At 39.1% G+C, this 18,647-nt stretch overlaps 1 protein-coding gene across 1 annotated transcript in view; it reads left to right on the top strand.

Annotated features, from left to right (window-relative positions):
• CHN2 (chimerin 2) overlaps positions 1 to 18,647 on the top strand; it is a 163,527-nt gene that overhangs the window by 48,427 nt on the left and 96,453 nt on the right. The window contains exon 2 of the mRNA XM_054816406.1: positions 17,779 to 17,817. Within this exon, the coding sequence (XP_054672381.1) occupies positions 17,779 to 17,817 (39 nt within the window). The remainder of the gene's footprint in view (positions 1 to 17,778; positions 17,818 to 18,647) is intronic.

The raw sequence follows: 18,647 nt of genomic DNA, 5'->3' as shown, positions 1-18,647 counted from the left end.
TAATTCAGCTGTAGCTGGCCTTTGACCTTCCTGATGTTAACCCCTAGTGACCGAGCAATGTGTTTATACTCCTTCTCTGTTGCCTTTTTAACCAGCAGAACTACTTCTTGGAGTGGATGTATATCTGCAGCTTGGGTGTTCATTAAAGCACAGGGAAGCTGGAAGTGCACGGACGGTGTTCCCTCCAGGGCAGAGGAGTGCCTGCTAAAGATACCATCTTAATATTTACATCATTTCAGTCACCTGCTTTTGTACACATGTAGCAGGTCATGAGAAACTATTGCTTTCCACATCCCTGATGGCTATTTACAGTATGACTAATTTATCTCACCCGGCAGTCTATTATAAATATGTATTATATTAGGATACTGGTGTAAATGGCCATGTTGTTCAGAAGAATTGCTCTGGTTCAACATAATACTTTTACAGTTATACTACAGTGTTACTGCTTTTGAATTCAGTGCAGTTAAAGTGTCATAAAATTGAAATATAGGAAGTGAACCTGTCTACAGTTTGTGTATTTTTTACTTCAGAGACCAAATAACGGCAGCTGGCTACATTCTATATTTTAAAGCAATGCATACATAAAACTTTTCCTGTGGTTATTCCGTGTGGGTACTGATGTATGCCATGGGATTGTTTGTGTCCAAAGCACTCCAGAGTGAGTGGGTGCGATGTAGCTCTGATGGTGTCGTGTGGGAAGGAACCTTCTTCGGCTTGGTCGTCCTGCTCTCAAACTCTTCCCCTAAGCCAGTGTTGTTGGCCGTTGTTGGAAATGGTGTGTTGGGTGAGACGGGCATTTAGTCTTCCCTTGGCATTGCCACTGTTTTGTTATTATGACTTTTATGTCTTGATACTTTTACCTTTCTCTTACACATATGTAGTTCAAGTGAATGTGTTTTCTAGTATATTTTATTAGTAACTAGAATGTGTCAATAGGATGGATAAATAAATCACGTTGTGAAAGCTTTTTCAAGTCAAACCTTTGGTGCATCTGTTTGTTTTGTAGTGCATTAATGGCAGCACAGATGCCTGCTATTTCATTAATTGTATTTCTTATTCAAGCTGAAATGACTTATTCCTGGGTTAGTTTCTAGTACCAGAGAGTAACAAAAGAGCAGTTGACTTTGACCTTAATTGAATTTCCTCAGTGAGACATCAGTGTGCAAGGTCTGCTGCACAATTGTATTTTAGAATTCTTTTTCTTTTAAGAAGACATCTCAAAGGTCACAAGAGACACTTCTCGAAAGATTTTCAATAACAGCTTGTTTGCAAGATGAAATTCCAAATCAGTAAATGAATAATGAATAGAGCTGGAATTGGATATATAACAATAACTTTTAGAAGTGGGTAAGGTAGACATGTCCTTGTCCAATTTGAACAGGAAAAAAAAGTACACAACTTGAAATCAGAAGAAACACGTGAACTGTACAGCTGTTTGAGATTTGTCTTTTTCCTGGATAATTCTGTCTGTCCCACCTTACTTGGATTTCTCCTTTTTTGTTTGCTGGTAACTTTTGTCTCAGTACTTCAGTAACTTCCTGCACTTACGTTCCTTCGTGGAGTTAGGGAGTACTTTGTTATTTATGAGGAACTAAATCAATCATCACTTTCTCATGTCATCTTGCATTGCATCAGCTTCCTTTTTCAGATTAAATGGATGGGTGTAGCTCTCTATGGAGTCTATCAGTGCTGTTTGCTGGCTTGGTTTTGGGTGGTGGTTGCTAAATAGTAGCTTAAACATTTAAACATTGCAGTTAATTTATGTTTATCCATGCCAGTGCAAGGCTTGGAGTTTAAGCACTGTTGAGGTAAACGGGCATTTTTACTGCAGTGATGTTGTACCATTATCCCTACAGTCATAATTGTAAAGATTTGCATTTTCAGTGGAGCTGGGTAAGGATTAAGAGCATAAGCAGGAGAGAGGTGGGTTGCGGAGATATAACCGAGAGCGTAATTTGTCCTGCCAGCATCCTATAATTGCTAATAATGCCTTAGAAGAAGTAAAAGAACTTGGGATTTTTGTTTGCAAGATTGCCAATTAATTTGTTTACTGGGGGATTGAAGGAATATTTTATGGAGTATGAGAGCTGCCGCATAGCAAAAAATACCTTATTGTTTCAAATTTACTTTTCAATCTGGAGCTGCATTCAGGTTTGAGTAGGATGGAAATTATACTGAAACAGAAAAAAATGAGACTTTCTCCGGTGCACTGTATGGTCTGCTCCACACTGATTTAGTTCCCTGATGGCGTAAGACTCTGCTACCTAAGTTAATACATTAATATTCATTGGGTGGATCAGTATTGCACTGTTGGAGATGATAAATTTTGGTTTAGTTTAAAATCAGAGATGATATTTTATACATTATGTTAGCATACAATTTTTATTAGCATATCAGACTGTGAAAGAGTGATGCGTTGCAGTAAAAAGCCAAGTATTTCAAGTTAATTGCTATTCCATTAAGTAGAAGTGGTGGTTTCAGCTTAAAAGAGTGTAGAGAAATGTTTGGCTAATGAAAAGAGTGCTCGGAGTGATAATAACCGTTTGATGTAGCGAAGATGCTGGCTGAAAATACTCACCTCAGCGGTCAGAACTGAAGGCCCTGAGAAGCAGGTGCTGAGATGGGACTAGTCCAGCCTGCAGAAGCACTTACGGGATGAGCCCGAGAGGCAGCGGTGACCGCCGAGCCCCATCGCGCTACTAAAAATAAATAAAGAAATAAACAGCCGCCAAGATAAACATTCAACAGCAGGTTTGTCTGAACTGACCTGCTCTTTTTGTCCGGAACAAGTAGTGAGAGAAAGCAGAAACCACATTAAAGCACTCGGTTAGAGGGCAGCCGGTAGACGCAGGTGTGATCCAGCAGATTGTTCCATGCCGTGCCACCGCTGCGGCGGCTGCCAGCCTGCACAGACCAGCGACTCTTCTCACAAAGGGGCCACGGCGAGGGCAGGGAATCAAGGCAGGCTCTTTTCTTACCCGCTTTCCCTCTCTCCTGCTCAGCCTCCTGCTGTGCTTTGGGCAGATGTGAAGCCATCACTTTTTGGGACGTGCCGCCAGGTGTGAGCACAGCCACTCAAGCTCCCTCTTGATTTTCTTCCACATCCGCACTCTACAGCTTCTTACTTCCTCCGCCATGGAGGGGTTGCAGCTGAAATCAAGAGTGGATTTCTCTCCCACTGTCTGCTATGGAGATCTCCGTTTGCAAATGTTGAAGGAAAGCTCCTGAGATTCATTTTGCCTCATAATACAACAGCAGTTTTCTTCCTCGTACCTCTCTTCAATGATGCTCTCAACAGGGCTATTTTTGCCAGATTATAAATATTTACTCCACAGAACTTTGCACTGAAGATTGGATTTGTTTACTTCTGTCTCCCTCTCTCTACACCTTGCCCCTGCTTTGTGCCAGTGTAGAGAGCCGCTTGTTTTTGAAACATGCTCTGTTATTTGAGGCAGCAGAAGTATTTGTGGCTCATTTTATGATGATGTCTACAGGCCAGATTTGAACTGGAGTTCTGCTGCTGCACAAGGCTCGGGGCAAGGTGGCTCCATCCCCAGGAAAGCCTAGAGAGGCTGGGAGAAAGACTGTGCTGTTTTTCTCTCTCTTAGAAGGATGGAGAGTAAGACAAGGAGCATTTGGAAGAGTTAGAAATTAAACTCAGTGTCTGAAGTTTCAGTACTGTCCTTTAATTGCAAACCCATCCTTTGTCATTTCTAGATGTCAGGGTGTTCCCTCCTGATACATGTCACTGGTTTGTTTTTTGTCTAGCCGGACCTGTGAAACTCTGAATAAAAAATTAGTAAAACCACAAAATTCATTTTGGAAGTCAGTGCAAAGAGGGAAGAAAACTTGCTGATCAGTCCATATACTCTTTTATGAAAAATCCACTGAAACCTGAAGTGATCGAAAGCGTAGTTTTATAAGTCAATGTGGCAATCTCTGATATCAAATTTTTCCTGAGTTGGAATATCACAGGGGTCTCTGTAGGCTGCATTCATTTTGTACCTCCTAGGAGGTGTGCCTTTAGTACTGGTTATGCTACTTTATTCCCACTTACATTCATTTTTTGATAAATTTAAAGCTAAAACTTGTTTTGTAGCACTTTTTAAGTAAACTGTGTATTTGTCACCTGTTGTTCAGAAGACAATATAGATCGTCATTTAGATGCAGAATAAGTGGTGCAGGAGTGTAGTGCACTGGTCTAGTATATGCAAATGTAGTATGCCTGCTAGGCTAACCCTTTTGTACAGCAGCAGCAGTCAGGGCACAGCTCTGAAATCCCCGTTGGAACTGGTGCAGAAGGACACCTGTACTTTGAAGGACATGGCAACTTAAAGTTGAATCTGTTTTAAGAGAAATCATAAAAGCTGCAAAGGCTTTCTTCGGAGCTGGCATCAAACCCCTTTGGCACCCAATCGGTCATCTCTTCCATTGTTATAAAACCATTGGAGCATTTTCAAGTGAGTGTTTTGAGATTAGCATTTGTGTAAGGCTCTCCTGCTATATTCAAAGTGCCTGCAATGCATTTCTTGGGGAGGTGTGATTTGCAGCTAATGATCACGAAGCACTGCCTCTCGTTGATTTTTCATTAGTGCTTTTGCCCACGACCACTGGGTTGTTAGATGGAAGCTCACATTTCACAGCTCCTTTTAGCCAAGGGTTATGTCATCGTAAATTGTCTGTGGCAGAACTTGGCGTTCTCCTGCATTTCACTGTCTAATGGCACCAATCGCGTGCCTCATGGACCTCATCAGATATACGCGACTGCTCTCAAATCTGGCCGCCTGACTCTGGTGGGGATGGAGTTTTGGACCCTAATAAGCGAGAAGCTGGGAAGAAATTGGGTTCTTCTAGGCAATAAATTAGTTTCAGAAAAGAAGCATTTCTCTATTGAAAATGTTTACCATTTGGAGACTCTGGACCAGACTTTGCACAGCAGCAGTGTAAGTAAATTGGCTGGCATCAGATAAAATGGTGCATTGAAATCAAACTGCCGAGCAATAGGGTATAGGCATGTCTCTGAACATACAGTGAAGTCAAGTGCTGTTCGCTGGTGCACCTTAAGCAGGGAAGGATATGCTCAGTGTGAGCTTCAGTTTGCTTTTGAATAATTCACTCTTCAGTAGAAATAAGTTATTACAAAACCTTGATCCAGAATAATTTTATTATTTATGTGATGTGTCACTTCAATAAAAATGTAACATAAAGGTATTGAGGTTGTTTTTTCTCATGCTCTCAGAAGGAACTAAATCTCCACCGTTTTTCTTAGCATTTATAAGCAAAGCTTCCTAATGTAATAATAAATCAGCTGAAGCTGTCCCTAGTGTGATGCTCCATGCTTCTTAAATCTTTGTGTGTATTTAACACCATCTTCTTCTGTTTTCTAGCTATCTTTGCATTGCATTCAACTGAAACTATTCTCTTAATAGTTAGGGGAGGATGCTCTGACTGGTAGTTATGACTCTGACATGGATAGCCCTCCTGTTACCCTTTTTCTTTTCCATCCCTTTTCCTTTTATCTGTTGGATGCTTGCCGCACACTATAATCACAAACACTTTTAGGTCAACAACTGCTGTGTTTTATTTTTAAACTGTACTTGTTAGCAGTTGGACATAACACCAAACCTGATTTTGGGTTCCAAATGCTGCCATAATGGGAATATTTAATGATAATAAAATGCTTTGCTTCTGTCTCATTTGGAGTTCCACCTAATCTGTCTAAGCAATCAGCAATTAGTAGGCAGATCTAAATGAAATATTGTTACTCTATAAAACCATTTAAATTTGAATAGCCTTTTATTTAAGATGCATAAGCATTTTTCCAACATTTGGTCCGTTAGGCAAAGTATATGCTGTAAAGGAAGCATTTATTGCTCACTTGTAAAAATAAAATATAATAGTGATAAGTTAGCTGGAAGCTTGTAGATATTCTAAAAAGATGACGAGGTAAGATAAGCAGTACAGCTAAGCTGAAATTGCTCTGGAGGTCTTTCTGAATAGCTGTCAGTTTTAAGCTCTCCTAACACAATAATGGGCACTCCCAGGAGGTGGGAGTCTCATGGGATAATTGTTCTTCTGAGGTTTAGATTGGTTTTGCTATGCCTTTTCCACAGATGGGTAAGACTGCCTTATAATTATTCTCCTCCTCTTTCAGTAGATTTTTCTAATGCAGAAATTAATAGAATTAATTTTGTATACATGCACTGTACTTATGTTACCTAGCATATTAATGAATTTCAAGCAATATTGAATGCTATCAGATGGCAATAGTAAGTGGTCCGGTTAGCTTTTATCTTACAAATTGGATTTAAGTCTCACTGTGCTTGCCTTTTGAGATTTGTTTCTTTTTAATATTCAGGTCTATTTTCTGCTGTCATAAGCAAGCATATATACTCTCTCAGCCTGGTTTACCTTTAACTATCCTTGAAAATAACAAGCACAAGAAGTAAAAGTATAAAATAAATTATATTTTATAATTGCTGAGTATTTTTATAGTTCCTGATGCACAAAGCTGACACAGTTGCTCACTATCTCTCTGTGAGCATCAAACAATGTTGGTGAAATGAAGCAAAAATTTGGCAAAAACTCAGCTTCATTTGAGGTGGCTTGTAGGGCAGCACGCTGTCTCAGCCATTAGTTACAAACCTTTGGTGTGGCCAATAAACCTGCAGACAACCAGCAACGTCAACCTCTGTATTCTCAAGAAAATCTCTGTTCTGGGAGATTCAGCTACTAGGATGAGCTGACAAGCTTTGATAGGCTTTTCTGTATGATATGCCAAACAGAGGAAAAGCAGGAAAATCTTTTAAAACAAGAAAGTTTCACATGGATTGGTGTCTTTACAAAATGAAATATCCATCCTAGCTCTGGTGGGGCTGGAGATGAGAGCATTAGCTCATCTTTTAACTCAGCTATCCTGTCTCCCAAGATGGGAGCAGAACTGCGGAGCGGTGGTTGCTACAAAGACTTGCAGTCCTTGCTCAGCACCAACTCTTCCCCTTAGCTTAAAAAAATTGCATCAGATCGCTTTGGAGATTTGCCAGATCTTTCCAAAGGAAAGGCTTGAATTTGCTGTGTTCTCACCTCTGTGTGCTCCGGAGTAACATTAGTCAGTTCTGAGTCTCTGAGCGTGTAGACACACGTTCGTGATTTTGGAGTCAAAAAATAACTTGAAGTGAACCTAGTTTTGTTAGATGAAGACCGGTACGTTATCAGAGGAACAAAGCTGTCCTTGGTTTCATTACTAGGAAGTGATTGATGGAAAGGATCCTTTTTGTGTCCATAGCTATTGACGTGGCAGTGTACTGGTACCTCCATATGTGTCCTGTCAGCTCAGGCACGGGGACGAAACGGCTCCTGTAATTCTGCAGTGCGTTTAGCCGGGTTTCATCGTCAAGGCTGTGATTATGTCACGGCATTTAAAGAAATTCTGACTCATTTGCTGTTTGAAGGGGAATCTGTGCTGGGTCGTAAAGATCAGATGTTGACTTTGGCCCACAGGAAAAAAAAAAAAAGAAGAAGATATCTGACATCTAAACTTTACCATTCGGAGTAGAAATCACAGTAGAAAGTGTACTTGCTTTACTAATATTGTATTGAATATTGGTTAGTGTTTAACTGCTATAATCTTAAAGCAAATGTATTTGCTAAGTTTTTTATGAATATTGCTTCTTTTCCTGTGCCGTGAAATAAATGTTATAGTGCCAAAACCATAACCTTATTCATAATTGATCGACCTTACATAAAGTGTTTTAGTGAGATGAGTTAGAGAGTTTGTTCAAAATTGTGGTACCTGTGTGTATCTTTAAAAATAACTCCAAGGAGGAGGATATTTTTTCTTACTGTACTGATTTTATGATCAAAGATCTGATGGATGAGATTTTAAATACTGGCTTGACTGTCTTCTGAGTGTATCTGCAAGATAAGTGGGGTATAGTGGGGTAAGAAACAAATTTTCTTGGTGACTTCTACAAGGGTGAAAAACAATTCCAGAAAAGTTACTGAGAAAAGTTATGCTTTCTCCTTCCTTTGTAATTTATTTATGTAAAAACAACCAGCCTATCTCTGCTTAGACAGAAGCAAAATCCATTTTTCCACTGGAATTACTACTTTCACTGTATTTGATTTACTTGTCACATATAAAGAAGCTTCATGTGTTCTGAGACACTTAAATACAGTATTCTCGTGTTATATACATCTTTAAAATTTGCAAAGTAGGAAATCGGGATATTGACCACGCTGCAGTCCCATTTTCCTTTCTGTATCACAGATGGCTAAATTCTGTCCTCCCACTCACTGCCACTGGAGGCACTCGAACATCTGTCCTATGAGCGCCGGTTTGGATTTCTTTTAATTTGACACTGAAAATGTTAGAGAGACATGGGGTTTTGCCTCTTAGGATATGCCATTAACCACAGTGTTCCTGTAGGGAAAATGCAGTCAACGTTGCAAGTTACAAAGCAAAATTGTCAGCCAAGTGTCGGGATATTTTGCACAGCCCTGTTGGTTTGTTAAAACTTGTGGAAGACCTAAGTGTATTTTAAATTTTATAGTGTTTCATACAAGGTATTTTGCAACTATATGATACTGTAAGAACTCATTATCAACTATAAAAGTGCCAGGCTGTAGTAAAAACCTACTGGAAGAATTACGGACTTCCACAAGGCAATTAAAATTCCTTCTGAGTAAGGAAACAATACATAAACTATATTCTTCTGAGAGGAAATAGTCCACGATAGTTTTCTAACGATTATAAATATTGGTAGTAACTCTTCCATTGCTAAGATTGCAGGGAGGAAAGTGTAGTTACATGGACCTTTCTAAGACATCTTGTCAACGTAAACACATTATTATGGAAAGGAATTTTAAGAAGATAAACACTTCTGCATTATTTAGATCCAAATTAAGAACTGTAGGAACAGCATAACTGGGGAAGTAGTTAAATGGTGGGTGGCAATATAATAGAAAAGACCGTAAAGTATTTGTCCGTTTGTACAACATAATTGAAGAGAAGGTGGGTGCCTCAGTAATAGCTGACACTGATTATTCAAAACCATTCTTCTAAAAAGCTGAGCTGAAGATCTAGAAACTAACTTTGCATAAAATAATGATTCAATTGGCCTTGAATGTAAGTGACACGTGTAGATCCACCAAAGGCTGTAATTAAAAGAAAAATGTTGTGTTTTTGTAACAAGGGAAGTACGCAGGTACAGTATTACCTCTTATCCTGGGAACCCTCATTATTCAGAGTTTTATCAGAGGGCTGTGCGAATGATTAATATGCTTTGCAGGTGGGTGGTGTTTTTCCTGTTTTTCATGCTTTAATGTATAGAAGCAAATACTGCAGCAACACTACGCGACCTGTAAAGGAAGGCAAAAAAGGTCTAATTATTCGCTAAGCTTTTATTCTCCTGCAGGTCGTTATGCATGCTCTGGATGGCAGAGCAGTTCTCATCTCTGATGTCTGAGCCTTGAAATTGTGTTTAAGCTCCAGAGTCCACTAAGGTCCCTGGTATATGAGTAGCCCCTGTGCTGAGTACAACTAATTTTGTGATTTTTCTAAGTTACCAACGTAAATTCTCTAAACCACATGGCTTTCCTGAGCGATAGGAGTTACTAGGTTTCCACTTGATTCTGAGTCTTCGCTTTTGGCCTTCAAAAATAGTTAACATTTCTCTATCCGGAGAAGGACAAATACAGGGCTAGATGGGGAAGATCTCTGAAATGCCGTTGACCAGCCTCCACAGTCAGCTGCAGGACTAGGAGCACCTCATACCCTTGAATAGTCACAAGCAAACACTTGCGCCTTTGCTTAGAGAGATGATAAAATGACACATGTCAAAAATAACAGAGTTACCAAAAGCAATGATTTAGATTTTGCTAAAGGTTAATAAGTTTTCAGGGAATGTGCCGGCTCCTTTGACAAGCCAGATAAATGGGCATCATGTCAACGTATGAGAGTATTTCTGGAACGGGGAATGTGCTGACACTACTTCAACATAAATGCTCTAATTGACACACTTCACGGTGACCCTTTTAATGCCGTTTTTGGCATTATTGCGGTTATTTCAGTCACATGCTTTTTCATACAATGCCTGGACTGCTCTGCTGAGTCCAGGGATCATTGGCTGGAGGGTTGGAGTGGGTGGGTTTAGGATGCAATAAGTAAATGACTGGAAATGCATTGCCACATTCTGCAGAGTGATAAAATTACTTCAGCGGAGCTATTCGCATATATGCCAACTGATTATCTGGTCTTGATTTTTAGCCAGGAACTAACTGGTCATTAGTTGGAAGCTAAAGTATATCTGTGTAAGATAGGAGGTCTGCTAATGTGATGTGATTTAACTTATGTCATGTGTTTCTTCCTACCAAAGAAATGTCAGTCTCCTAGTCAGGCAGATCCCTGATGGTGCCATTTTAATGTCTTGATAACTCTTGTTTATAGATTGAAAACATGAAAATGTGAAAATAACCGTGTTACATTTTAATTACACTGGCATTAGTGTTAAAATAGAGAATGGTAACAAGCATTGGGGCATAATTTTTAGTGACCAGATTAAATTTAATGGCAGCTATTAACTTAAACAGATTTTTGGCAGTCAAGCATGAAGGAGATACTTTGTGATTTTTTTTTATTGTCTACCTTTCTAGTTTTTAGACACAAACCTTTAATAACTTGCATGAGGAAATTCTTCATTGTTGCTCTGTGAATAAAATGTTTCAAAGCACCCTAAATCATGGAGGCTCCTAAATGCCATCCAAGGCGAAATAGATTTAGTGTGATTCAGCATTAAAAAGGACCAACCTGCCTAGGATTAGGCAATGGAATTACCCCCCTGCACTCTTAAATCTTACAGATTTCCCAGGAAATATTTAGAACATCGGGAATATTTGCATCAGCTTACTTAGACCCCAGTCAGCTTCTTGGATTTGCTCTCTGGAAGAGCCTGTTTAATTCTATTCCCTGGCCCTCACGCAGTAGCCCTAAGAAAGACTAGTTTCCTAAAGAGATTTCTAAAACTAGAGTTGTACAAATACCCCCTTCCCTTTTACACTTCTCCGATTGCTATTGAGGACCCTGCTTATTCCTTCTCTCCATTTCCAAATTTTGAATGGTATTTTCAATGCTTTTACTTCTTTTTAAATCTGTGCAGAATATAAAGGCAGATTTTTTTGATGAAATGGGATATTGCTCCAGTTGGATGGTCATAGCTGGCCGAACACCCCTCACCAACTGCAGAACATGGCTCCTTAAGCTTTTGGTCTACAAGTTTAGCTGTGGATTCAAATAATTCAAATCTCCTGTGATCTGTTGGAGTAGGTCCCTAATAATTTACTTATTTCACAGTTGTATTTTATTTGATACTTGATAACTCTTCTAAATTATTAAATTTACCTATTTGCATGATCTTTCATCTGCATTTTAGTAAAACAGACATTTGCATTAAAATTATCCATGGTCTGACCACCTGTCCATTAGTGGAAAGATACTGTTTTGAAATCTGAAGCAAAAGCAGGAGAGAGCACAATTTGGAAAGACTCTGATTTGTAGGACGGACTAAATGAGCTACCTTTACAGCAGTGGCTTCTAATAGCAAGTTTATGGTAGGCAAAAGCAAAAGATACAAAATAGCTGTCAATTTATATTGTGGTTATTAAAAGCTTACTGTTTCAGTCTAATTGCTGTGCAAGAGAGAACTCCACCCCTTTTGTGAGCATTTTTTGACATTTTAAATTACACACTATCGTTGAATTCTTTTTAAAAGAGAATAGCACAGTGGGAAGCACCCGTCATCTGAATTAATACACCAATTACAAACTACGTTGCAAATAAACAATTTGATCATTTCTGTTTCTGTGCCTTACACTGGGAGTTGAAGTGTCTCATTAAAACAAAAGCTGAAGTCTCATTCTATATTTTAGCTGTCTGTGTGCTGATGATGAGAAAGTTCACCGATAAAGCTGGCAACTGCCGGCTCCTCCATCGGCAACTGTGCGTTCTGAATGAAACATTGAGCAGAGCTTTTGACATGCTGAAATGTTTCAACAGCTACATCGCTAATTATTAACTGCAAGAGAATTAATTTTGCTCTTCAAAGGAACAGTGACTTTTCAGGAGTTAGAGAGAAGTGCTCATTTGACAGTGTGATTATTTGCAACTTAAAAAATAAGGATGTTCTTTCTCGAAGGGTAGTGAGACGTGCCTGCAAGGACAGTTACTTTGTGTAATAGAAGTAATCATAACGCCCAAAGATATATGCCAAATGACAATCAAACAAGAAAACAGTGCCTATTTAAAATAGTTTGCAAAATGACTGCAATATGAGCTAGTTGTATATGCGTATGTATTAATTGGTGAGAGGGCAAAATGAATGAAAATAGCCCTTCACCATCCACAGGATTAGCCATTAGGGGTTCAGATAAGATGAAAATGAGCTGTCTATAATTGATAAGTTTTAAGCACAGAGTGGAAATTAAATAATGTAGTGATGTTTTACGTGTTGAAAAAGAACTGACCTTATCAAAGAAGCCCCCTTATTACTGTTTCACTCTAATCTCCATCCACCAATATATGCTGAGGACTGCCCAGCTGGAAAGCAGCTTGGCTGAAAAGGGCCTGGGGGTCCTGCTGGACACCGAGTTGAAAATGAGCCAGCAACGTGCCCTTCCCTCGAAGAAGCCTGATGGTGTCCTGAGCTGCATTAGGAGAAAAGAGAAGGCTCAGGGGGGATCTCATCAATGTATATAAATACCTGAAGGGAGGGTGCAAAGAGGACGGAGCCAGGCTCTTTTCAGTGGTGCCCAGTGGCAGGACCAGAGGTAACGCGCACAAACAGAAACACGGGAGGCTTTGTCTGAACAGCAGGAGACACTTTTTCACTGTGAAGGTGACTGAGCACTGGCACAGGTTGCCCAGGGAGGTTGTGGAGTCTCCATCCTTGGAGATAGATATTCAAAAGTTGCCTGGGCATGGTCCGGGGCATCTGGCTCTAGGTGGCCCTGCTTGAGTAGAGGGGTTGGACCAGATGACCTCCAGAGGTGCCTTCCAATCTCAACCATTCTGTGATTCTGTGATGTCCATCCCTATTATAGTCAATTCTATAATATAATTTTGGCTGTATGAAGAAAAATATAAGAAAAATATATGTGCCTAAAGAGTACAAACACTGTTCATCTTTCACATAGCCTTTTACTCAAAGTTATATGTTAGTTATAATTACATATATAAAATTAAGAAAAATGTATTTAATAATATACGCTGATTTAATGTGTCGGAAACAAAGCTATAAATATGAAAGTGCGTATGGTAAAACTGTGAAAAATCTCTTTAAAGGAAATATAAAAAAGGCATTAAAATGCTAATAATTATAGTCTTAGTCCTGAAAATAACAATAGAAGATGAAAAAATTAGTAACTAGACTTGTTCATCCGGTGAATCATTTATCTGCACGCTGCCAGTAAGCCAGTGGCTTCCACCTTGGCTCTTCCTCACACACAAGTGTCTTTTCTTGCACACGCAGGTCATAGTTTTAAAATTAGTTGTTACTGGAAAGGAAGTCAGAACTGTAGACAATGGTGGCAGAAAATCGAGGCTGAGGGAGTTCTTCCAAGGAGAACTACAGAATATCTTTTTATAATCCTTTAGTAAGGACAAAGGCAAAAAAAAAAATATCTTTTCTCCTCTTTCATAGTGGCTATGAAGAAATTAGCAAAGAATGATGGTTCCCCTTTGGTAGCTATCCTGCTGCTGGTCTGCATAACTCTTTACTACCATAGGAATCATTAATATTTTTTAGAATATCTAGAACTGGACATGGCATATAGCTACAGTATGGATATTTGTTACTGTTCCCCTTGTAATTAGAAATGCCACTTATAAGTAAAAAATATTTGCTTTGTGTGAAGTAATTTGTGATCTTTCCTGTAAAACAGTTTCCTCTTTTCAGTGCATTACCAGTCTTGGTAGTCAGAAGAATCAAAGTTTTAGCTTAGTTGGTATCTTATTAGACCTGCTTTAGCTGGGTCAGTCCCAGTGCTGATAGCACAAACCCACAAGCGTTGGCGTTACATCATCATCTTCACAAAGTACAAGGAAGTAGTAAAAAGCAATTTGGTCATTCCAGTGTCTTTCACAACTGCATCCATAAATGTGTCACCTTTGGTACAGAGCCAGGCATGGTGAAGAACAAGGTTTGAGCTCCATGGATAACTTCACTTACTATATAATTAATGTAAGTCCATTTCTCAGAAATTGCTTAAGAATGACTCTGAGTAATGTGTTAACCATTTAGCACCCATTATTTACAGAAATACTGTTTTCTGTCTTCATGTTTCTTTAAAAAAAATCTTACGTAGTTTTACTTTTTATCTGGCTGGTTAAAGCTCTGCCAACTTTTCAGTACTCCCTTCACTGTAGTCTTTTTACACTTATTCAGCTTTACAGTGCTCCATCACCTTGATGAAAATATTTCATTCCTAAGATGCTTTTCATCCTCTCTGCTCTGTGAAGAGTAAAGCAAATAAAATGAAGAACTAACCTGCTTTTCCTTACTTCCACTTTCCAATTCCACAGTATCATCTTTGGTTTGACAATTTTCTCCGGTATCTTTTCATGTCAATTATGCATGCAGTGAGAAACTTTCTGGTAGCTGTAATATTCTCCAAGAGTCAGCATTCACTATTCCTTTTGCCTTTCTGTTTAGCATACAACTAACTTCTAGTTACTTTTTTAGGTCTAATAAATATTAACCTTCTCAACTGGTATGTTTCAAAGCTTTTAGTTAACAGTATTGCCTGTAATATTGTTCATGGAAGTCTCTTGGTTTTTTGCCAGTTGTGGTCTTTCCAGTTAGTACTCCTTAGGTTTTCTGGTTTTGCTGAGATTGTTTCTGATACAGTATTGGTAAGACTCAAAATAATAAAAAAACCTAAACTGGACATTCTGTAATTCTTTTACGGTGAGTCAGCCTAGACTCAAAAAGGCATATCATGGCTGGCCCTGGGACGTTTTGTGGAGTTTTTCAGAACCGATACCTTGTGCTCCGAGTTTCTCCTATGACAACTGCTTTCAACCTTAGCTGGCTCAGTTCCTGAATTTAGACAAGAAGGCACTGTCAAAAGTGTGAACTCTAAAAGAAAACAGCAATAGGAGAGACCCTGTCTTATCACCTAAGAGTACCTCAGTGAACCCTTCCTACCGTGCTGCAAATCACAGTTGTAATAGGCATTATGATCAAAGTTCATATTAGGAGTATCATTTAGTGAGAGATCACCATGGGGCATTTGTCATTCGTGCCAAATCTGATTGGTTGATTGATTGATTGATTTTTGCTAAGTGGCTCAAAACTGAGGTCTGTGGTCCTTGCTGAGACTATTACCATGTGCAGAACTGAAGGCAGAAGCTGTGGGAGTTGAGGTGTCACTGTCATAACTGAGTCGACCACCCAAACTATTACTGGCAACTTCTGTGAACCTGCTGTATTAAGTCTAGTGATGGAAAGTGGAGCACAGTTTAATGAGTAGAGCTAGCTTATAATAAAAAAAAGGACTAATAAAAAAAAGAAGCAGAACAGAAATCTCAAAAAAGGGCAAATAGTGGTAATCCGGTCTGCTCAGGTAGGATTTGTCCCATTTGACCCCTGATTTAAGAAGGGCTGAAGTTCAGTCTAATCTAACCATCAAGGATGCGAGTCCAGAGACTGAATCACACAAGGAGGAGAGTCAGTGTATTTCACTGGTTGCTCAGACGTGCTAATTGCTGTCCCGAGGCTAACATCCACGCTGACAGCCATGTAGAGTGGCGTCTTCGGCTGTAGGTGGCCCGTGTCTGGACAGGGGCCCAGTGGCCTCCTTCCACAAAGGGAGCAAGAGGTCTCTATCTGGGCTCCCTTAAACATCTCCCTGATCCTTAAGCATGACCTCTTGTCTCCAGGTTGTATTTAAACTAATTGTTCTTTATTTCCCTACAAATGGATGCCATCAAGTGTCATGCATGATAGCTTGGCAATAAACAGTATTAATGCTATCACCTATATGGAGTTTTGTGCCCTGTGATTTAGGGACGTGTTATCAGCTGGAGGGATCCCAGAGGACGTTGCGGTGCCTTGTTAGGGTGAATGTGGAGCCGGTGACCCGTGGTTTTCCTCCGACTGTGCTGCCCTTAAGAATTAATTTAGCTATTGAGGAATGGTTCTGTCCGCTCGTTCCTGGGCTGACAGATTCATAACCGTGACAGATCTAACGTAATCATCAGGAGTTTTGTTTTATGACTATCTCCTGGATGATTGTTTTCCACCTAGGCTGCAGTGTTTCCACACCATCAGTCTGTCTCAAGCTGATGAAGCACTTTATGGCCACTTGTAGATCTGCTTTCACTGTTCAACTTACTGTGCTCTTTCTAATTAATTTGGAAGACTAAAGCAACAACTGATACTCATTGGTTTTTCATTATTTCTCCCACTATTATTTCCTTTTCTGAAGTCACAAGTATTGATAATCAGATATTTGCATTATCTCAATGTTTCTCCTGTTGGAAAAATCTATTAAGTGAACAAGCAAACTCAGAAATTCTTTTGCAGTAGTGCAGAAGTATGACAGAGGAATTTATTACACAATATTATGGTATTAGGGTAAACTATATGCGGAGCAACAGATGTATAGGAAAAAAAAGAGTAATATATTACCATTATAATGTGAGAGGAGAAAAAATTACTCAGCTCTTGCATGAATAAATTTCACTGGTCTCATGAATAGCTTCATATAATTTAAAATAATCCTTCTGTATAATGAACTTGCAAGCTAATTACTCTTGGATTGCCACAGCATGGTATAACTCTATCAGTCTGGGAGCGTTTTGAATTTTGCCAAAGTTGTGAAGTAGATATGGTTGAAGCTGGAATTGAGTGGTTTTGCCAATCAATATACTTGCAAATTGTCCCAGGGTTTTATTCCAGGCAGTAACTGTGATCATTGCTAGATTTATCCTTTTTTAAAAACAATAGAGTTAAAAGTGGCAGATGGTAGTTAATGATTAACATTCCTAGTAAACAAACTTTTGCAGGGATATATTTAAAGTGGCTGTGTGTATATAAATAGACAAGGAGCATGAGCTAGGCAACTATAATTGAATTACATTTGCATAACTTAAGTAGAAGTTTAGTAAATACCAAACACCTTAATTAACTTGCACAGTATTAAGAGGTTCATGACATACTCCCTGTAAATGACTCTTGAAAGTATTTGGCAATATGGCAGTTTAGAGCCAAACTATTAGCGGTGCCTCTCCCTTTGTGGCTGGTGGTTGTAAATTTAACTCGTACCGCTCAAGCTTGGCCTCTGCTGCGATTCATGGAGGTTGAAGCAGCAGCCTTTCTTGCAGAGAGCTGGAAACCTCCCCACGGTGTGAGACCGTACGCTTGCCGTGCCCTCCAGTTGCCCCTGTCTGCCTCCCAGCCTGGATTAACATGGGATGGGTTATCTAGTTAATTACTTTAAAAATACAGGTGAGTCAGGAAACTGTATGCAAATTGGTAATAAATTAATTCCTGTTAAGGTTGAATAATTTGGAAAAAGCACATTGGATCCAGAAGTGGTTGAAATTTATATTCTTCTTTTACATAGGAAACTGTACTGTAAATGAGCTAGCATCTCTCTTGGGAAAGAAATGTGAATTTTGCTGACAAGCTGAGGTCCCTCAGCAGAAAAATGCATGCTGACAGTTTGACCCACTGGCCGATTGACTGATCTCTTTCCCCCTTTTTACTTCTATTTTAGATGCTGAAGAATACCAGCCTCCAATATGGAAATCATACTGTGAGTATACAAGAAAATTTGAATAATCTTAGTACCTCACTAAGGTGTTGCTGTTAAGTCTATTCCCTTTATTTCTTGAGAAAAAAAGATATGAATGTACTAAGTGCTTGTAGAAATTACTTTATGGGACAGCAGTGAAACCTGAACTTTTCTCGTTCTCCATGGAGCAAGTACAGCGGGGTTATGAGTGCCAGACTCTCTGAGTTGCCTCACAAGTTTGCAAATCCTGGGTTTCATGGTTTCTCTGCTGAGATTTTCAGGAAGGATTCCAGGGGTAGAGGTTAATGCTTCATGTGTTTACTAAAGGTCAGGCTTGAGTATACTTGTCCTTTTATATGGGTCACCAAATCACTTTAAGATAATAGTATTTTTTGATCCTTAGCAATACAGGCTGATTTTTGAAGTGGTGGTTTAGAAATTGGAGACACCATTATCAGTTCTTTGAACCTTCCTGTCTGCCTTTAGAAAAATCATTCACATAGAGTGCAGTGCAGAAATGTGTATTTTATGCTCTTTTTGTTTGTTCCAAATGTATTTTCTAATAAAGTAGCACAGATCTAAGACAAAATACTGGCTTTTAAAACCTTTATTAAAGATGGCCTTTAAATTTGATCTTTTTCTTTTAAACCCTTACTGGAACTTTAATGAAACTGTAGCTTTGCGTGTAGAGGGTTTTTTTTTTAAATTTTGTTTTCCTGTTCTCAGATACAGAACTATCCTAAGCAAAAGTTGTCTCTTTTGTGGCTACTTCAAATTCAGTACAGTGCCATTACCAAAATGGATCTACAAAAAGACAAGGATCACAGTAGTTACATGCATGTACATGTATA

This window comes from Grus americana, chromosome 2, assembly GCF_028858705.1.
Source record: "Grus americana isolate bGruAme1 chromosome 2, bGruAme1.mat, whole genome shotgun sequence".
Lineage (NCBI taxonomy): Eukaryota > Metazoa > Chordata > Aves > Gruiformes > Gruidae > Grus > Grus americana.
The sequence above is the reverse complement of the archived record's forward strand: the minus strand, read 5'-3'. Positions and strand labels throughout refer to the sequence as shown.